A 17,655-nucleotide genomic window follows, 5' to 3' on the forward strand; every position below is an offset into this window, starting at 1 on the left:
AAGGTTCCAGCTCCCTGAGCAAGCACCCTACCCTGACATGTGAACTCTACTCGCCTCCACATCTAGTGATGTGCTCACTGCACGTTCTGAAAAAGTGAGGCCAGACACCAACTTCCTCAATGCCAATAAAACTGGTCTTAATATCCAGAAAAGATGGATTAGCCAAAGGACTGGATCAGGAAAAGACATTGGGGAATTTTTTTTTCTTAAAAAGAGATTCACCATTTTCATGCCACAAATGACTATTTAACCCTAAACATGGCAACCAAACATGCATTTCTGTTTGGTTGCTATGTAAGAAAGCCCCAGAATCCTCTGGAATCCTGTCAGCTTCATTGAAGGAGACAAATCAGTCCACTCCATCACCTAATGGGCTGATCCTGCTACTGAGTAACACTGGCAGTGGGCAGTATTTCCCACAAGCAATCTCTGCCCAGGGGTTAGAACAGGATAGGGTACCCAAGAGTCTAGGTGTTAAGTGTAATTTCATTATATTCCTGTTGGACAGGACACACCTCAGGGTATCAAATGCCCTGGCAAAATACCCGGGCTACAGTTAGCTTCCATGCTTGTTGTTACTGGTATCAATGGCCCCAACCATTGGCGTATGAGGGTAGTGGCAGTTGCCTCTGCTCAGCCTGGTGTCCTGACCTGCAGTGGACTAGAGATCTGAGGGGTTTCTTCTGTTCAATAAGGTGCCAACTTCAGGAGGCTGTGGTAGTAAGCACAGCATGAGCTACTATATACTGTGGTTGATCTGCTAATACAGCAGTGCACTCCCCTCATCCCTCCACAGCCAGGAGCTGTTTTCTCAGAGTCCTAGAGAGGGAGGCTACCACACAGGCAGTGTTGGGATATGGAGGAGAGAAGCCAGGAAGAATCTGGAGGCAAAAGAAAACTCATGCCTTGAGCCACTGTCCTCATTTCCTCTGTTCCTGCAATCAGAGGTGGCCACATGGCCTGATGGTATCTGGAGTGTTAATAGAGATAAGATCCAGTGACTTTTCCCCTGTATGAGTATGTATGTATGTATGTATATATATATTCCTTTTTGGCAAAAATGAAATCTAGGGATCCCCCACCCGACCTCGCAGAGGTGAGATCTAACGAGGTTTTTCTTCCCTCTGGGAGAGCACAGGCTGGCTTTGAGGGCCAAGAGGAAATGGGGGAGGAGGAAAGGTTCAGATAGGTAAGAGGACGTGTTCATGCTAGCTGCTGGGTGGAAAGAGACAGGGCACAGTGCATCTCATCTGCCTAGCATGGCCATGGCTCCCGGAAATGCCAGATATGATTAGTTGGTGATTTGTGTGCTGAGACCAATCTCCTGAAACTGAGAAGGCAAGACAGTGCCATTCTGGAAAAGTCTGGACACTGGACCACCTGCAGCAGTAACAGGGGGGCCCGTCTCCAGGAGGGAGTCACCAGAAGGACAGAGTGCTGATGTCTGAAACCTGCCAAGGAGTCCTGGGTCAAAGACATGCAAGGGATTATGGGCTACATGTACACTGAACCAATGCCAGTGCAAGAGAAAATCAATCCTACAAAGGCAGGTCTGTCACAGAATGGGTCAGGAAAAAGCCTTCTCTGTAGCCATATTAATATGTGCTTGGGGTTGAAGGCTCAATAGAGAGAAACAAATTTCAGGTCACTTAAAGGAACTTGCCAGGTAAGATCAGGTAAAGAGAGGACTCGGCTCTTTCTTGTCCATGCCTGCTAATTCTTAAAACCTAAGAAAAATATTTTCAACCAGCTTAGCAGGACCTTAGAAAATGTCAACAACCTGCATTTGACATGACTTTTTCCCCCTTCTGATTATACCAGGTCAATCAGAGCCACTGGAAGGGGAAAACTCAGGCAAGGGTCAGTATTCTAGGAGATGTCATTGGTTACACTGGCCTGGGGAACATTCTCTGCCACGGGATCAGAACATCCATAAAGTATGTTTGGCCAGTGTCTGCGCTATACCCACTACCACCCTGTGTCATTACCAGAGAACAGCCAAGTAGGGAAGAGGGTTTCAGAGAGGAGACAGCAGGGGCTATAGCACTCTGCACAGATCATAGCTCAGAGGAAGCAAACAGGGCCAGACATGCCTTCTGCAGGGAGAGAACACTCTAGAAGGCCCAGCCCACATAGCCAAGGCCCCAGTACATCATGGCAGTTTCTGAGGTCAGCCCTTCTCAGAGCTTGCCCTGAGAAATCACAGCCCCTGCATACGGAATGGAGCCCTCATCAGCTGCTCCTGTGTGCTGCACACGCTGGGCTGCAGAGGTGCTCTGTGCTGACAGTCTTTAGGGATTCTGAACCTGACTTGCTTTCTATAGTTGGACGGTTTTTCTGTCAAAAGTGAGGATAACTTCAGCCCCATAAGCCCTTCCCTGCAGCATTCAGGATGCCCTCTCCATGTGAGGCAGTCACTGGGAGAAGTCGCCAACCGGGGGTCCACTCCCACCATCAAAGAGAACCTCTCGGCGGCCTGGCTCAGCAATGGACAGCTCTTGGGCCAGGTCATTGAACCTAGATATGTAATCAATGCTGTTCTCATTCATCATGCACACCAGCTGGGAATCCACCACCTGCAAGACAGAAGGGACAAGGGAAAACCAGGTCAGATGTGCCACCATCTGCATGGGATGTCACTGGTGGAAGGAATCCAGTGAGCTCTTTCTGAAGTCTGGCTATTCTTTCTGCAACATCTATAGGGAGCACAACAGGAGCTCAGCAAGGCTGGCTGTTGGGATCAGAGCTGTGGGTCCTTCCCTCCTCAGACTTAAGGAGCACTGGGGCATAGGGGAGAAGGGACAGTTCCTCTGTCAAGAGACTGTTAAGAGATAAAGTCAGAGGTAACAACAGAAGGTAGAGGTCAGGGAGAAGCTTGAAGGAAATGAAAGCAGAGCAGCTTGCCATAGGGATGGAGTCAGATGAGGGTCTCCAACATGTCAGGATCTGATGAACGTGGGAAGTCATACAGACATGTGAAGGAACAACATACTCATCAGAAGAAATAGCAAGTGCAAAGGCCCTGAAGTAGGCACAGCCTACAGCCCTATACAAGGCCCAGGGCCCAGGGCCCAGGAGGAAAGGAAGATCAAGAGGGACATAAGGCTCTGTAAGGAGTTAGGTTAGTAGGACTTTATCCTGAAGGCAAAATATAGACTTGGTGCCTTCATTTTTTACAGTGCACTTCTGCTAGGTGGAAGCTGCCTAAGTACAGGGGCTCTGTCTTGTCAGTTTTGACTTTAGCAGTGCCTGGCACAGAGCAGGCCACAGAGGTTCACTTATGAACTATGTGACATACTGAGTGAATAAGAAACCTTTGGAATTCTTGTTGTTGTTGCTGCTGCTGCTGGCCCTGGAGCTTGAACTTTGGGCTTGGGTACTAATTCTGAGTTTCTTTTGCTCAAGGCTAGAGTTGTACTGCTTGGGCCACAGCACTACGTTCAGCTTTTTCTGAGTAGTTTATAGTACTAGAGATAAGAGTCTCACATACTTTCCTTTCAGGCCTGGCTTCAAACCATGATCCTCAGATCTCAGCCTCCTGAGTAGCTAAGACTACATGCGTGAGTCACTCACTAATGCCTGGCTCCTTCTGAAAATTTTTTAGTAGAGCTATGGTATGAACTAAATTTTAAACTTTTTATTATGAAGCATGGCGAACAAAACATATTGAATTTTGTTTTCAAAATGAGCAAAGCAAGCTGGGCACGGTGACTCACGCCTGTAATCCTAACTATGCAGGAGGATAAGATCTGAGGATTGATAGTTGAAGCTAATCCAGACAGGAAAGTCCATGAGACACATAACTCCAATTAACCATCAGAAAAATGGAAGTGGTACTATGCCTCAAAGTGGTAGAGTGCAAGCTTTGAGCAAAAAGAGCTCAGGGACAACGAACGCCCGGGCCCTGAGTTCAAGCCCCATGACCATCAAAAATAGGAACTAAATTAATAAACAAGAAGAGCAAAGCTAGGTGTGAGTGGCACAAACCTGTAATCCCAGCACTAGGGAGACAGAGGCAAGAAGATCATTAATTTAAGGTCAGCCTGAGCTGCACAGCAGTTTCCAGGTCAGCTACACTGTGAGACCCTCTCTAAAGCATTAGTAACAAAAATGACCAATTGATCTGTCACACTCACCAAACACCTGCCATAATGTGATACCTACGATTACAACTGTGGGACAAGTATGAGTGGGAGATGATTGTGTCCATCTGAGGGACAAGGCCATGGACATGGCACAGGGAGATGTGCTGAAGATCCATGATACCAGGACAGGACTGGTGATAACACAACCATTTACAACCTCACAATGGCATCACACTTCTCAGATCAGGTGATTGAGGTAGCCTGAGGTCATCCATGTGGAGGAGATCAAGTGAGGTCCAAGTCTGCTTGCCTTTTGAGCACTGTTCACTCAGACTCCAGCACTTTCCAGTTCTGATATCTTCAAGGAGATGGGTGTCACAGATATCCCAGGACAGGCAGATCTCAGAGTCATAAACCTGGATCTGCATTTGCGGACTCCTGACATCACCCTAGTGAGTACTTCTTGTAACCCACAGGCTGCAGGAGGAAGCAGGCACCCTCAGGAACAGGAGCTGTGCAGTCAGGTTCAGGTGCACAGCACTGTACTTACCTCTGCAACATCAGCAAGGGACCTGGACACAAAAGAATCCCTCGAGTTTCCATCCAACAAGCTGGGACCAAGCAACGAAGTGCCACTGTTGGCCCCCATGGTAGCTGGCAGCGTCTTCCGGCTCTTCTCTGGTGAGATGAAGCTGGCTGGAGAGACAAGGCCACGGGCAACAATCTGAGTTTGGCACAGGGGTCCTGAGGACTGGCAAGGTAGCTAGGCCACCACCTCACACTCATGCCAAGGGCCTGGGATGGCATCACCACACTGTGGCTGGCTTTTCTCATCAAATGACAGAGGATCACAGATCACAGGCATGTCCTATTGTGTTCTACTTCTCCAACACCCCACCCCCCAACCCTGGCCAATATTCTTCTCCTCAACCAGTCCCTCATTAATAGGCACCAAGGTTGCTTTAAATCTTTCATGATTTGCCTGTTACTTGCACACATCTACACTGTTACTGGTAACAAAAGGAACCACTTGGGGGAGGGGTTGGCTTCTTCCACTTCCCCCATATCTAGAGCATCCAACTCTGGTACCCACTGTGGTACCCACAGTCAGAGCTAACCAAGTTTATCATGTGATCAAGGTGCCCCCTCAGGACTGCCTATGCCAACTACATAACCATATACTCATCGTACTCTAAAACTCAAGGGGCCAGATCTAGATATGCAAATGGGAGCTCTTCCTATGCTGGTCATAGAAGAACCAATGGATGCTGTGCCTTTCCAAGCATGCTTCTTGCACACTAACGTCCAGTATCAGGGAAATGCACAGAAGAAGAGACACTCCATGATTCTCTGGCTCTTGGTCAACAATATGCTGCAAGATAGCTAAAACATCCATTTCAGAATATTTTACAGAAAGAGGAAGGAAGGGAGAGAGGGAGGAAAGGAGGGAGGAAAGAAGGAAGGAAGGGAGGGAGGGAGGGGCTCAAAGATGGCCTGCTACTTCTTCACTGGCTCTGCTAAATAAAGCCTACAGGAGCCTAGTTGGGCAGGACCAAGCTACCTGGACAGACTGGAAAGGATAGCATGCAGGTGATGGGATGTTATCTTTATTGTGTGGTATGCTACTATGGTGTGTGTGTGTGCGTGTGTGTGTGTATATATATACTTGTCAACATTCATTGAACTACCAACTGAAAATCTGCTTTCCTATATAAAAGTTATGCCTAAAAAAGTTAACAAAGGAAAGAAATAAACATTTAAGAAATGAGCAGCCGTTCCCAGCAGAAGTGTGGCCAGCTAGAGTACTGAGAATGCAGTGTCTTCTGGACTCTAGCCCCTGCTGCCAGGCAAAGGAGACCCCTCCCCCAGACACTCACCAAACAAATTGCTGAGCGAAGAGTCTGTGGAGTCACTGGGATACCACTGGGGGTCGTGGGTGGGAGAGGCAATCCAATTGGGCTGGGGACTGCTAGACGGGGAGGGAAGACTCTTGGAACTGTCGCTGCCATTTAGTTTTGCTGGAGAAAGAGGGACTCCTTCACCTGCCAACCAATACTGAGGGTGAGAGATGCTCCTTCAACCCACCAGCAAGAAGACCAGTGGGGAAGTGGGAGCTGTGCACTGCTCATTCAAAGAAACTCAAGACTCCTGAGCCCATACCAGAGAGACAACAGCTGACAGGAAGGACACGATGAAGAATGCAACATGGCAGCAATCACCACAAGCAGCACCATCAAAAAGAGCAGATGGGGCCAAAGCTGAGGATGGGGGCCTGTCCAGCCACTTCCTCAGTGCTGCCGACTGTGAGCTCTCTGCCAGACTCACTCAACCAGGAAAGTGATCCCTAGACTGCAGAGGGCCTTGAGGGCTGGCCTGGTTTATTTTCAAGGTCAGGAGTAATCTTCCCACCAGACCATCAGCACTCCTACTGGAGCACCTTGTAGCAGAAGGTTATTTGATGCTCAAAAATGACAACTGAGGGCTGGGAATGCCTAGCATGCATGAGGTCCTGGGTCGATTCCCTTAGTACCACATATACAGAAAAAGCCAGAAGTGGCTCAGTAGCTCAAGTGGTAGAGTGCTAGTCTTGAGGAAAAGAAGCTCAGGGACAGTGCCCAGGTTCTGAGTTCAAGCCCCAGGAATGGAAAAAACAAAATAACCAACAACTGAATTTTTAGCATCTAGGAAGTTTAGTAAATACCCAAGCAGATCAAAATGCCACAGGACAAATGAGATCAGCTTATCTTAGTGGAGCTAGCTGCAGGAGGAGAAATGTGAGGCCACCCGATCTTACCGTACTGGCCCGAGCTAATGGCGATTTCGATGATGGAGTCACTGATCTGTGTGGTGGGCTCTCCCTGAGAGAGCACATCCTCCGGTGGGCCAGGAAGGGAGATATCCAGTAGTGCAGAGACATTAGGTGGGGAGAGACGGGTGGTAGAACCTTCTGATGAGGGCAGAGGTATGGAGAGACCATTCGGGAGAGGAGTCTTGGGTAGCTCAGGTAAGGAGAGAACAGAAGAACCCTGCCAGGAAACAGAGACTGTTATGGTTCAAGTGGAAAACCGGAACGCAAAGTAAAATGATGACTATGGTCTCAGCCTCGCAGCTTGGCAGCTGCAATAGACACAGTGTCCCCTGCCCCCCCCAACATGTGAGGACACATTCAGAACTGGCTACTCCTGAAACAGCAAGCAGTGGCAGTCAGAAGGCCATGCCAACCGGAGCTGTGACTGCTTCAGAGCTACCCGTGGTTCAACTGGTGATGCCCAGATGGAGGAGAGCCAGGAATCATGAGCTGATGACCTCCTGCTGTTCCCGAGCCCTCCCCGCCCCAAATCTAGTCCTTCCATAAGGGGGAGAAGGAAGGACACTAGTAACGAGGAGATAGCCAGATTCATTCATTGACAAGGCAGTAGGTGAGGTGGATAGGACAACAAAATCATTGAATGCTGTGGTCTGCCTGTGACCAAGAGGGTGGGGACCCGGCACTGGAGAAGGTCCTGGGCCAGCTACTTGGCTCCGCAGCCCCAAAGCACACTCTACCTGAAAACCGTCTGTCACTGGTTCCTGCTCTGGCCTCAGGGGGACGCTGATAAATGGGTCATTCGTGCCCTGCAACAACACCAGGAATACTGGTGAGTGGACCACATTGGTGCTACAGAAACTATCAAGTGCTGGCTGGGAAAAGCTCCAGAGAACGCTGCTAAAAGTTGCCAGGGCTTCTCAACAGCCAGGGATGCAGGCAACGGGCCGTGCTCTAGGCTGGGAATGACATATAGCATTTAGGGACCTGCACCGAAATTTTTTGGTTGTTTCAAGCCCAAGTAAGAATCTAGCCTCAGAACATCAGGATGGCTGAGCTTCTGGAGTCTCATGTGGTTATTAACCCACACACCTTTCTCAGGAAGCCCTCAAGCAGGCCAAGAAACTAGAGAGATTGGAGAATAAGGAAGAATGGGTAATCAAGGCCACATGAGATGTTCTGAACCAGATTCAAAATGCTAAGTTCTGCACAAGCAAGGGGTCATGGTGGATGCCAGCTACTTCAGATAGAGTTCAGAGCTACAATGCTACGCATATCTTAGCTCTGAATTCCTCAGTGTCACACAGTGAATATGCTCTCCCTCCTCCCCTTACTCTGTGCTGGCCAGATCAACTGGGCCTAGCCTGACCCATGGCCCGGCTCCAGAACCAAGTGCTCTTGAAGAGATACTTACTCCCACAGCAGAAATGGGCCCGCCACTCTGGTGGGGTCTGATTGAGTCCTGCCCAGAGACAGTGGTGGTCACCTCCTCTGAAGTCAGTGGAGGGATGCTAGGTGAGCCCTTGGGATCCAAGACTGGCAGCTGGCTCCTAGGGATGATTCCAGCACTTTGAGCCGCTAGGTCGATTGCACCTGGTGACAGGAGTAACATTTTAATCCCTAGATGGCTATATCCAGAGGGCCTGGGGCAGCTTCTCCCTTCAACCTCACTTCAATGAAGAGCTCAAAGCTTTACAAATTTTTTGTTTGGTTGTTTTTGCTCTGTGCCAATCCTGAGGGGCTTGAACTGGGGGCCTGGGGGCTGTTCCTGAGCTTTCTACTCACAGGTCCATACCTGGCTTTTTGGTGGCTAACTAGATATAAAAGGCTCATGGGACTTCCCTCCTAGACTGGCTTTAAACCATGATCCTCAGATCTCAGCCTCCTGAGTCGCTAAGATTGCAGCATGAGTCTCCAACACCCAGTTTTATGTTCTTTTGAAAAGTAGCAAGATATTATGAGTTGGAGAAGACAAATGTATTTTAAAAGGCATCTTATTTTAAAAAATATATTGTTGGGTGCTAGTGGCTCCTAGCTTTTCAGGAGGCTGAGGTCTGAGAATCGTGGTTCAAAGTTAGCCTGGGTAGGAAAGTCTGTGAGATTCTTATCTCTAATTAGCCACCAGAAAACTGGAAATGGAGCTGTGGCTCAAAATGATAGAGTGCTAGCCTTGAGCAAAAGAGTTCAGGGACAGCACCTAGGCACTGAGTTAGAGTTCCACAACTGAGAAAAATAAAAGGTCAGCTTAGGAAGATCATACAGTGGGTGTCACTGCAGGTTAAAGACTTACTGGCCAGGTGATTGGTGCCCTGGGGAGGAACCACCTTGGGTACAATCGGCCGAGACAGAGCTGCTTTGGCCAGAGAGGACTGTATGGGTCGGAACCAGCCTCTGCCTGCAAGGGGAAGATAAAAGCAAACATGTCAGTCTGGCCAATCTGTGTTGACTCAGTGCAAAAACAGGCTGCAGAGGAGTTCCTTCACCAGACACACTGGGGATCACACAAAGCCACCCAATGTTCCAAACACTTGTTTCACATCACAACATCACCAACAGAGGGGAGCCCTGGGATGGTCCATGATGGTACCCTGTGTCTCAAATCTGCTAGGATCTGCGGTCTCCACTATATGCCCTAGGAAAGGCAATTTAAGGGTAATAAACTCCCAAAGTGAGATGCAGAGCCTGGAAGCAGTCGGTGCATTAGACCATGGACTAAGATTCTGTCGTGGCAATTTGTTTTCACCAGTTACGTTTTCATGGTTGAAAAGCAAGCCTGAAAAAAGCCATCAATGGCTGATGGGTCTTTCAAGTACATGAAATATCGTGAAGGCTTGGTTGGGGGCAGTCAACAGTCATGTTTTGAGGCCCTGTTTTCCATCCCTTCCTATCTCCATTCCCACATCTACTATTCACACAGACACATACACATGCACGCACGTGCACACACACACACACACAGAAGACTAGCAAAGACTAATCATATAGCATGTGTTTTGCTGTCTGATGTTGCTCATTTTGAAGAGCCAGGGCCCCTGCTAAATTTACAGTCACAAGAAACTTTGATCCACATAGCCTAGTAACATATTTATTCCATGAACTTCCTGACACAAACATATACAGAAGGTGGGAAGAAGGACTCCACAAAACTGTACTGGGCCAATTGTGCCTACCTCTAAGAAGGCAAAGCCCCTACTGTGCCCACAAACAGCCATGGAAACCAGCATCTGCATTCCCAAGGTGAGGCCACACCAAGGAGGGAAAGGTACTCAGAGAAACCCAGGCCTTACCGGCTATGGGAGAATTAGACAGAATGGAGAAGGAGCACACGTTGTGGGACTGGTTTTCAGATGGCCTAGGAAGCAGTGTTCTCTGTGAAGAAAAAAATCAAAACAATTGAGGTGACAAGAAGATACCAATACCCAAAGGAATATTCAAGTAGGAGGGAGCCTAGTGCAAGAACACAGGGAACTTGCTTTGGAACCATCAACTGAATGTTTAGGATGCATGGGTCTAACACCTCCTGTCCTGTGGGCCATGAGCTTGAGAACACTGTGATCCTCTGTGAAAGGAACCCAGGAAATCTGACCAGTCCCTTGTGGTTCTTTTTTTTTCTGCCAGTCCTAAGGCTTGGGACTCAGGGCCTGAGCACTGTCCCTGAGCTTCTTTTTGCTCAAGGATAGCACTCTACCCTCTTGAGCCACAGCACCACTTCTGGCCTTTTCTGTTTATGTGGTGCTGAGGAGTCGAACTCAGGACTTCATGCATGCTAGGAAAGCAAGCTACTGCTAAGCCACATTCCTGGCCCTCCCTTGTGTTTTTGTCATCTTTCTCAGGTACCTCTAGGGCCCTGCATTTCCTGTAGTTTGTAAATGGCATCTGCAGACCTTCATACTATGCACTTTCTTTTCTTTCTTTTTTTTGGGGTGTAATTCCTTGGCTTGAGAACTCAGGACCTAGGTGTTATGCCAGAGATTTTTTTTGGGGGGTGTGGGGTGTGGGTGGGATGGGGGTGGTGGTGGTGGTAAGGGCTCAAGGCTAGCATTCTACATTTAAGCCAGAGCTCTACTTTCAGATTTTTGGTGGTTAAGAGATTTTTCTGTGATCTCAGCCTCCTAAGTAGCTAGGATCACAAACATGAGCCACTAGTGCTGAGCTCCAGCATGCATATTTTTTTGGTTCCAGTCCTGGTGCTTGGTTACTGTCCCTGAAGTTTCTCCCTCAAGGCTAGAGCTCTGCCATTTGAGCCACAGCTCCACTTCTGGCTTTTGGGTGGTTAATTGGAAGAGTTTCATGGACTTTCCTACCTGGGTTGGCTTTGTTTGCTTGTTTTGATTTTTGCCAATCCTGGGCTTGAACTCAAGGGCCTGAGCACTGTCCCTGGCTTCTTTTTGCTCAAGGCTGGCACTCTACCTCTTGAGCTGGAGTGCCACTTCTGGCTTTTTCTATATATGTGGTGCTGAGGAATCAAACTCAGGGATTCATGTATACAAGGCGAGCACTTTACCACTAGGCCATATTCCCTGCCCCTTGGGCTGGTTTTGAACCACAATCCTTAGATCTCCGTCTCCTGAGTAGTTAGCTTTACAGGGGCTGAGCCACTGGCACCTGGTTCAGCATGCACTCTTCTCAAGTTCCACAGATTCTCAGCCTTTGTTAGCTCAAGCCCTTGCCTCCCTCTTCCCTCAGCTGAATATATATTTGCACATGTTCCGATAGTTCTGAGATCACAGACTGGAGTTGCTTAGGTCCTAAATCTCTAGAACTTTGTCACCTTCACAAGCTATTTTCAATACTATTCAGACTATATTTAGTGGCATTGTTAAGTTCACTGTTTTTACTTTCCTAATTTTTCTATTTATAAGAGAAAAGGGAGAGGCTAGGAACATGCCCTAGTGGTAGAGTGCTTGCCTCACATACATGAAGCCCTGGGTTCAATTCCACAGTACCACATACACAGAAAAAGCAAGGTTTGGCACTGTGGCTCAAGTGGTAGAATACTAGCCTTGAGCAAAAAGAAGCCAGGGATAGTGCCCAGGGCCCGAGTTCAAGCCCCAGGACTGGCAAAAAAAAAAAAAAAAAGAGGAAATGGAGGTAATATCTGGGTTATACTCTGAAAATGAGACAGGGGAGAAAAACATGTCCTAGCTGTTTCAGCCAACAGTGGAGTCAGGGGACACACCTGCATGGATCCAAGCAAAGTTTGCTCACCTGGACAACCAATGGCTTCCGAAGGTGTCGTTTCCTCAGTTTCTTGGGCTTTGGTGAGAAGAAATCAGACTGCATCTGTAAAGGAAGAAATCCAGCTTCATCTGCAAGGGACATGAACACCAAAGACATGCATGTCCTCCACATGCACAGCACCCAGTATCAGGGTGCCCTGGCCTGGCACTCACACTGATGGAGTCCAGGTGCTGCCGGAAAGTCAGCTCTGCTTCTTTACTAGGAGAGAAGAGCTTCCCATGTCGGCTGTTGGGTGGTAAAGTTGTGGGCACAGCAAAGAGGCCACCATCTGAGTCACTGCTCCCTGTGCTGGAGGGGCCAGCCACCAAAAGGGGCCTTGGGGGATTTCTCAAACCTAGAAAAGAAGGGCCACACGCTGACACTACCTGCATGGCACACAGGACAGAATGTGACATGAAGGGATTCTCTTGAAAGCCCTTCAGCTGCTTCTATACCTTCTGAACCCAGCCCCAACCCTAACTCCAACCCCATTGCCTCAAGCCTCTACCCTTAACCCTAACTCCCACCCCAGTCGCAACCCTAATCCAAACTCCAATCTAAATGTCTCCAGTCTCAACCCTAACCCCAACTCCAACCCCAATGCTTCCAGTTTTATTTTTCACTGGTTATTTTGAGGAAAGGGCCTCAATTCTCCTGAGCCTCAACCCATCTCCTTTCAGAGTTGGGATTCTGGGCCAGGCTTCGCACTGCTGCTGGCGTGCACATCACCATACTCTCCTTCTCCCATACAGACTCCCTCTACAGTGACAAAGCCTCACAAACTTTTTTTTGCCAGTCCTGCGGCTTGAACTCAGGGCCTAGGCACTGTCCCTGAGCTTCTTTTGCTTAAGGTTAGCATTCTATCCCGTGAGCCACAGCGCCACTCCTGGCCCTTTCTGTGTATGTGGTACTAAGGAATCAAACCCAGGGCTTTATGCATGGTAGGCAAACACTCTTATCACTAGGCCATATTCCCAGCCCCTCGCATACTTTTCTGCCCATCTCAGCTTCCCAAGTAGTTAGAAGCACTGGTTATTTTTAAGATGGGGTCTGATCCTGACAAAGTATCTGCCTGGACAGTAAACCTGTTTTCAGATTCTCATTGTAGTGGGGATGACAGATGTGTGCCATTGTGTCAAGTTTTTTCAAGATAGGGTCTTCCAGACTGTTTTGCTTGGGGCCTGCCTGGAATCCCAATCCTCCCTTCTCAGTTGCATGCCACTATAACCCAACTATTGCTTGAGAAGGGATTTCATCAACTTTTCTACCGAAGACAGCCTTGAACTATGATCTTCCCAATCTCAGATTCCCAAGTAGCTGGGATTACAGGCATGAATCACTGGCACCTGGCCTACTTTTAGATTTTTTTTTTTTTTTTTTTTTTTTGGCCAGTCCTGGGCCTTGGACTCAGGGCCTGAGCACTGTCCCTGGCTTCTTCCCACTCAAGGCTAGCACTCTGCCACTTGAGCCACAGTGCGGCTTCTGGCCATTTTCTGTATATGTGGTGCTGGGGAATTGAACCCAGGGCCTCGTGTATCCGAGGCAGGCACTCTTGCCACTAGGCCATATCCCCAGCCCACCTGGCCTACTTTTAAAACTAACATAGAATTCATCACTCTGTGATAACCTGTTTTATTATAAAATACTAAAAATTTAAAGCAAGCAAAATTGATTCCCACAGACATGGGGCATCCTTATCTTGGGGATTTTATGTACCAAGTGGTGGGAATTATTCATCTTAAATTCAAATCATTATTATTATTTTACCAGTCTTGGCTTGAACTCAGGGCCTGAGCACTGTCCCTGGCTTCTTTTTGCTCAAGGCTAGCACTCTACCACGTGAGCCACAGTGCCACTTCCAGCTTTTTTTATGTATGTGGTGCTGAGGAATCGAACCCAGGGCTTTGTGTATATGAGGCAAGCACTCTACCACTAGGCCATATTCCCACCCCCAAATTTAAATTACTTTATATGGGGATATAGCTCAGTGGTAACACAGTTGCCTGACTATGTAAGACCCTGAGTTCTCTTCCTACCACCTCAAAACAAACGAAAAGATTTCCCAAGTTCAACTAAAGGATATATTTTGTGGTTGGCAGACTACTCCATCTTTATACAACTGTGCTAGATTGCTAGCACTTTTCCTCAAGAAGCTGCCTTATTTTAAGGTTTAAAAAAAAGTTGCCACAAATTCAAAAATCAGCTCTCCTCAGAGATTTTAAGCTACTTGGAATGCTGTGGAGGCTTCTGCTGGTCTCATGACACAAGAACCCTGAAGTGACCAAAGTGGCAACTGCCATTCATTCAACACCTGCTTCTTGCCAGCTCCTGCACCTAGGATCCACGCCTTTTCTGACAGGCTCCTGCACTCACTCTCCCTAAGGAGGGAAATTCTAAGTCTTCACCCCATTCACCAATGCTGATTTCAATGGAAAGCAGAGCTAGCCTAAGACACACATCCAGTTTTGGCATATTGCCCAAGACTACCAGGATACCCTATTCCTTACCTGGAGAGCAGGGTGCGGAGCCAGGAGGGAGGCTCTTACCGCTGCGGAGGGCAGACTGGTTTCTAGGGCAGCGAGGGCTCCGTGAGCTGAGCGCTACTACCTTCCCTGGGGGTGTTGTAGACTGCTCCTCTTGGGTGGGCCTCACTGAGGCAGTAGATGCTGTATTTGTTTCCAGAGCCTGGTCAGACATAAGCCAACATACATTCATGCTCAACATGAGAAAATGTCTTTGGCATGAGTGCCTGGAGAGGATGTGAGCATAATTTCAAGTCTTGGAAGATGGCACAGAGCTAGCTCATGATGGTAAAGGACAAGGCTAAAACACCTGACCTTTGTATGTCCCCAAGGTCACTCAGTAACTTGACAGTTTTTAAAGGTCACATGCTGTTGTTTTTGTTTAACACACACGCACACACAACCCCCCCCCAGGCAGGTGAGTATCCAAAGTAGCTGCCATCCTCAGGAGAGCTCGTACGTTTCCTCTGCCTGGACATGGTGATGAGAGTGGCAGAAGGAGGGGGCTGGCCTAACATGGCTAGGATGCACTGGCCCCAGGCCAGGTGCCCAAGAGGCACCGGTAGCAGGTGGTAACAGCTTGCCTTTGAAAAAGCCACAGTAAAATGTGGCACTGGACAGCACCAGCTTCCCTGCTGTCAGATCTACTACTGACAGTCCAGCAGTCATGGCTGAAGAGCCTTCTTACAATAAGACCCACCTCACAAATAGCCAAGGCACTGAAGGTTCCCTGGTGGCAATGCCCTGTCCTCTGACCCCTTCTCTATCCTTGGCCTAGTGGGAAGATCTGGCAAGATGCCAGACCTCCCCCCCCACCCCCCAATATGCGCGTGCATACACGTCCTGACACCCTGCCCCCACCACCGCCCTCCCCCCTTGGTGTCTCAGCTCTCACCACCCCCTATTTGGTATCCCAGCTCTTACCCGGGACACACACACTTGGTGTCCCAGCTCTTACTCTCCCTGCCCCTCCCGCCCCCCGCCACTCTTGGTGTCCCAGTAGCCATCTCTAAGACTTCACCTAGGGCCAGCTCCCATAGGGAGGCACTTTTCCATGTCCTTAGCTCAGTTTCACCTCTGTTCATTCAGTGGCCTGTGTCCCCACCATAGCTCCCAAAGAACTGCCAGGCCCAGTTCCTTCTGGGGCCCCTCTTGCCTCCATGTTCCTTCTTACTAACCCCACCTCCCACTGAGCATTTCTGTGAACTCTGTAGGTCACTGGGCAAGTAGAAGCAACAGGAGAAAAACAGGACAGACGGTCCTCCCCCAACTGGAGGTTTCCAGTCTCCCTGACCAGTAATATACCCATCAAGTTACCCGGGGAATTATCTATAGTCTGCCTGGAATTGCATTCCTAACTAGTATACCAGAATGCAGCTGTTGGCCCACTGTAGGTGGTAAGCTAGCTTTCTACCTACCATTCACTACCTACAATACTGTTCTGGTGTTCTGGGCTGCCATGTTTCTTTTCTAGTCAAAGCCAAAGCCAGCACTTCCCATTGCCTCCCACATAGTAAAGGTCTTGAACTGGCTTCCTGAGTGGGGATTTCCACTACCACACTTCTCCACCAAAAGCAGCAGTCATTTACACTTAATACCTACCTGGTCATACCTGCTCATTCCAAAGTCCCTACCACTGGTCATGTCCCAAGGGTCAGTGCCCCGCTGCTAGAACTGCAGCTACCTCCACTCCCAGACCTAGCCTTACCTAGTCCTCATGCTTCCCTCGCCCCTTTCCCCATGCCCAACTCTCTCACCAGCCAAGGGTAGCCTCCTCCTGACTCATTTGGCAACCTAGGTGGGGCTGAACTTCCAGACCTACTCACTCAACTGCCTGAGCTGATGCCAACCCACTTACCAGCTTGGGATGAACTTCAGTGGAGATGAGCCTCAGGAGGCAGTTCAGGAGGCGCTGCTGGTGGAGGGCAGGAGGCGGGGAGCCAGGGTGGGCAGCCTGGTCCTGCCCTGTGGGGACCTGGCCCTCAGGACCAAGCACAGCCAGCCAGTCATATTCCAGCTGCAGCTTGCTCGGCTTGCCCATCATGAGGTAGACTTCAGCCAACGTGAGGCTCTCGGAGGTCTGCAGGCTCCAGCCTTCTTCGCGCAGTTGCTGGGCAAGCTGGCTGGCGGGGACCTCCTTTGGGGGCCTGGCGGCAGGCTGTCCCTGACACAGCAGGAGTTCTGAGGGGCTCCCCTTTTCCTGGGGCTCCTCTGCAGGTGCATCTGTCAGGTCTTTAGTGCAAACATCTGGCAGGAGCCCAGGGGTAGGCTGAGGGTCTTTGCCAGGAGGGACAGGATCAGTGGCCTCTCTACTGCCAGGGGCCAGAGCCGATGGGGAGGCAGGCCTGCTCGGAGGGTGCTCCCTCCCGGGCTGTATGTCCGCACACCGGCACTGCTCAGGGATGATGAGGTCCTGACAGGACTTCAGATAGCGGGGAAAAGGGTCAAGGAGTGAGAGTTCTTCCTCCAGGTCTGGGAGCTGGCTGCAGGCACAGGGCAGGACCCCTGGCTCTCGGATGGGGCCATCCCTGCCCTCTGCAGGGGCTGCTGCAGGGGTCTTCTCAAGATGTGGCCCGCAGTCCTGGAGCCCATGAGGAGGCCTGTCGGGAGCGTCCGGACTGCTCAGACTCGGGGTGGGCCCCTCCCCAGGGGCACTCTCAGGGGAACTCTCTCCAGAGCTCTGCGATGATGCATCAGCAGTGGGAAGGGACCGCCCCCCGCCCTTGCCCTCAGCACCGCCCCTTGGGCATTTCAGCTGGCCCCGGGCGGTACCCTGCCCACTCTGGATGCCCAGGATCTGGGCTGGGGGGAGCAAGTGGGCATCCTTGGTGCTCTGCTTGCACCGACCACCCTCCTGCCAGTGCACCGTGCAGAAGGCCTTGGAGTGTACCACACGGGCCACGCCTGGCAGCGGCGTCAGTGTGCAGTTCTCGCCTGGGAAAAGGTGCAGTGCCACCTTCTCCTGCATCTGCGCTGTGCTGGAGCCCTGCAGCTGCCGCTCCTCAAGTGTCTTCCGCTGTGT

The 17,655-nt window shown here is 49.8% G+C and overlaps 1 protein-coding gene across 5 annotated transcripts in view; it reads right to left on the reverse strand.

Annotated features, from left to right (window-relative positions):
* Nucleotides 1-230: 230 nt before the first annotated feature.
* Cramp1 (cramped chromatin regulator homolog 1) overlaps nucleotides 231-17,655 on the reverse strand; it is a 42,180-nt gene continuing 24,755 nt past the window's right edge. For 4 of the 5 annotated variants that reach the window (XM_048332926.1, XM_048332928.1, XM_048332925.1 and 1 more), the window contains exons 10-21: nucleotides 16,492-17,649; nucleotides 14,619-14,796; nucleotides 12,285-12,466; nucleotides 12,100-12,174; nucleotides 10,179-10,260; nucleotides 9,182-9,286; nucleotides 8,306-8,484; nucleotides 7,632-7,700; nucleotides 6,880-7,111; nucleotides 5,963-6,127; nucleotides 4,636-4,781; nucleotides 231-2,576 (exon numbers count right to left, since the gene is read on the reverse strand). In XM_048332926.1, the coding sequence (XP_048188883.1) occupies nucleotides 2,415-2,576; nucleotides 4,636-4,781; nucleotides 5,963-6,127; nucleotides 6,880-7,111; nucleotides 7,632-7,700; nucleotides 8,306-8,484; nucleotides 9,182-9,286; nucleotides 10,179-10,260; nucleotides 12,100-12,174; nucleotides 12,285-12,466; nucleotides 14,619-14,796; nucleotides 16,492-17,649 (2,733 nt within the window). In that variant the 3' untranslated portion in view covers nucleotides 231-2,414. The remainder of the gene's footprint in view (nucleotides 2,577-4,635; nucleotides 4,782-5,962; nucleotides 6,128-6,879; nucleotides 7,112-7,631; nucleotides 7,701-8,305; nucleotides 8,485-9,181; nucleotides 9,287-10,178; nucleotides 10,261-12,099; nucleotides 12,175-12,284; nucleotides 12,467-14,618; nucleotides 14,797-16,491; nucleotides 17,650-17,655) is intronic. The other variant, XM_048332929.1, reaches the window with a different exon arrangement.

This window comes from Perognathus longimembris, chromosome 23 (genome assembly GCF_023159225.1).
Source record: "Perognathus longimembris pacificus isolate PPM17 chromosome 23, ASM2315922v1, whole genome shotgun sequence".
Lineage (NCBI taxonomy): Eukaryota > Metazoa > Chordata > Mammalia > Rodentia > Heteromyidae > Perognathus > Perognathus longimembris.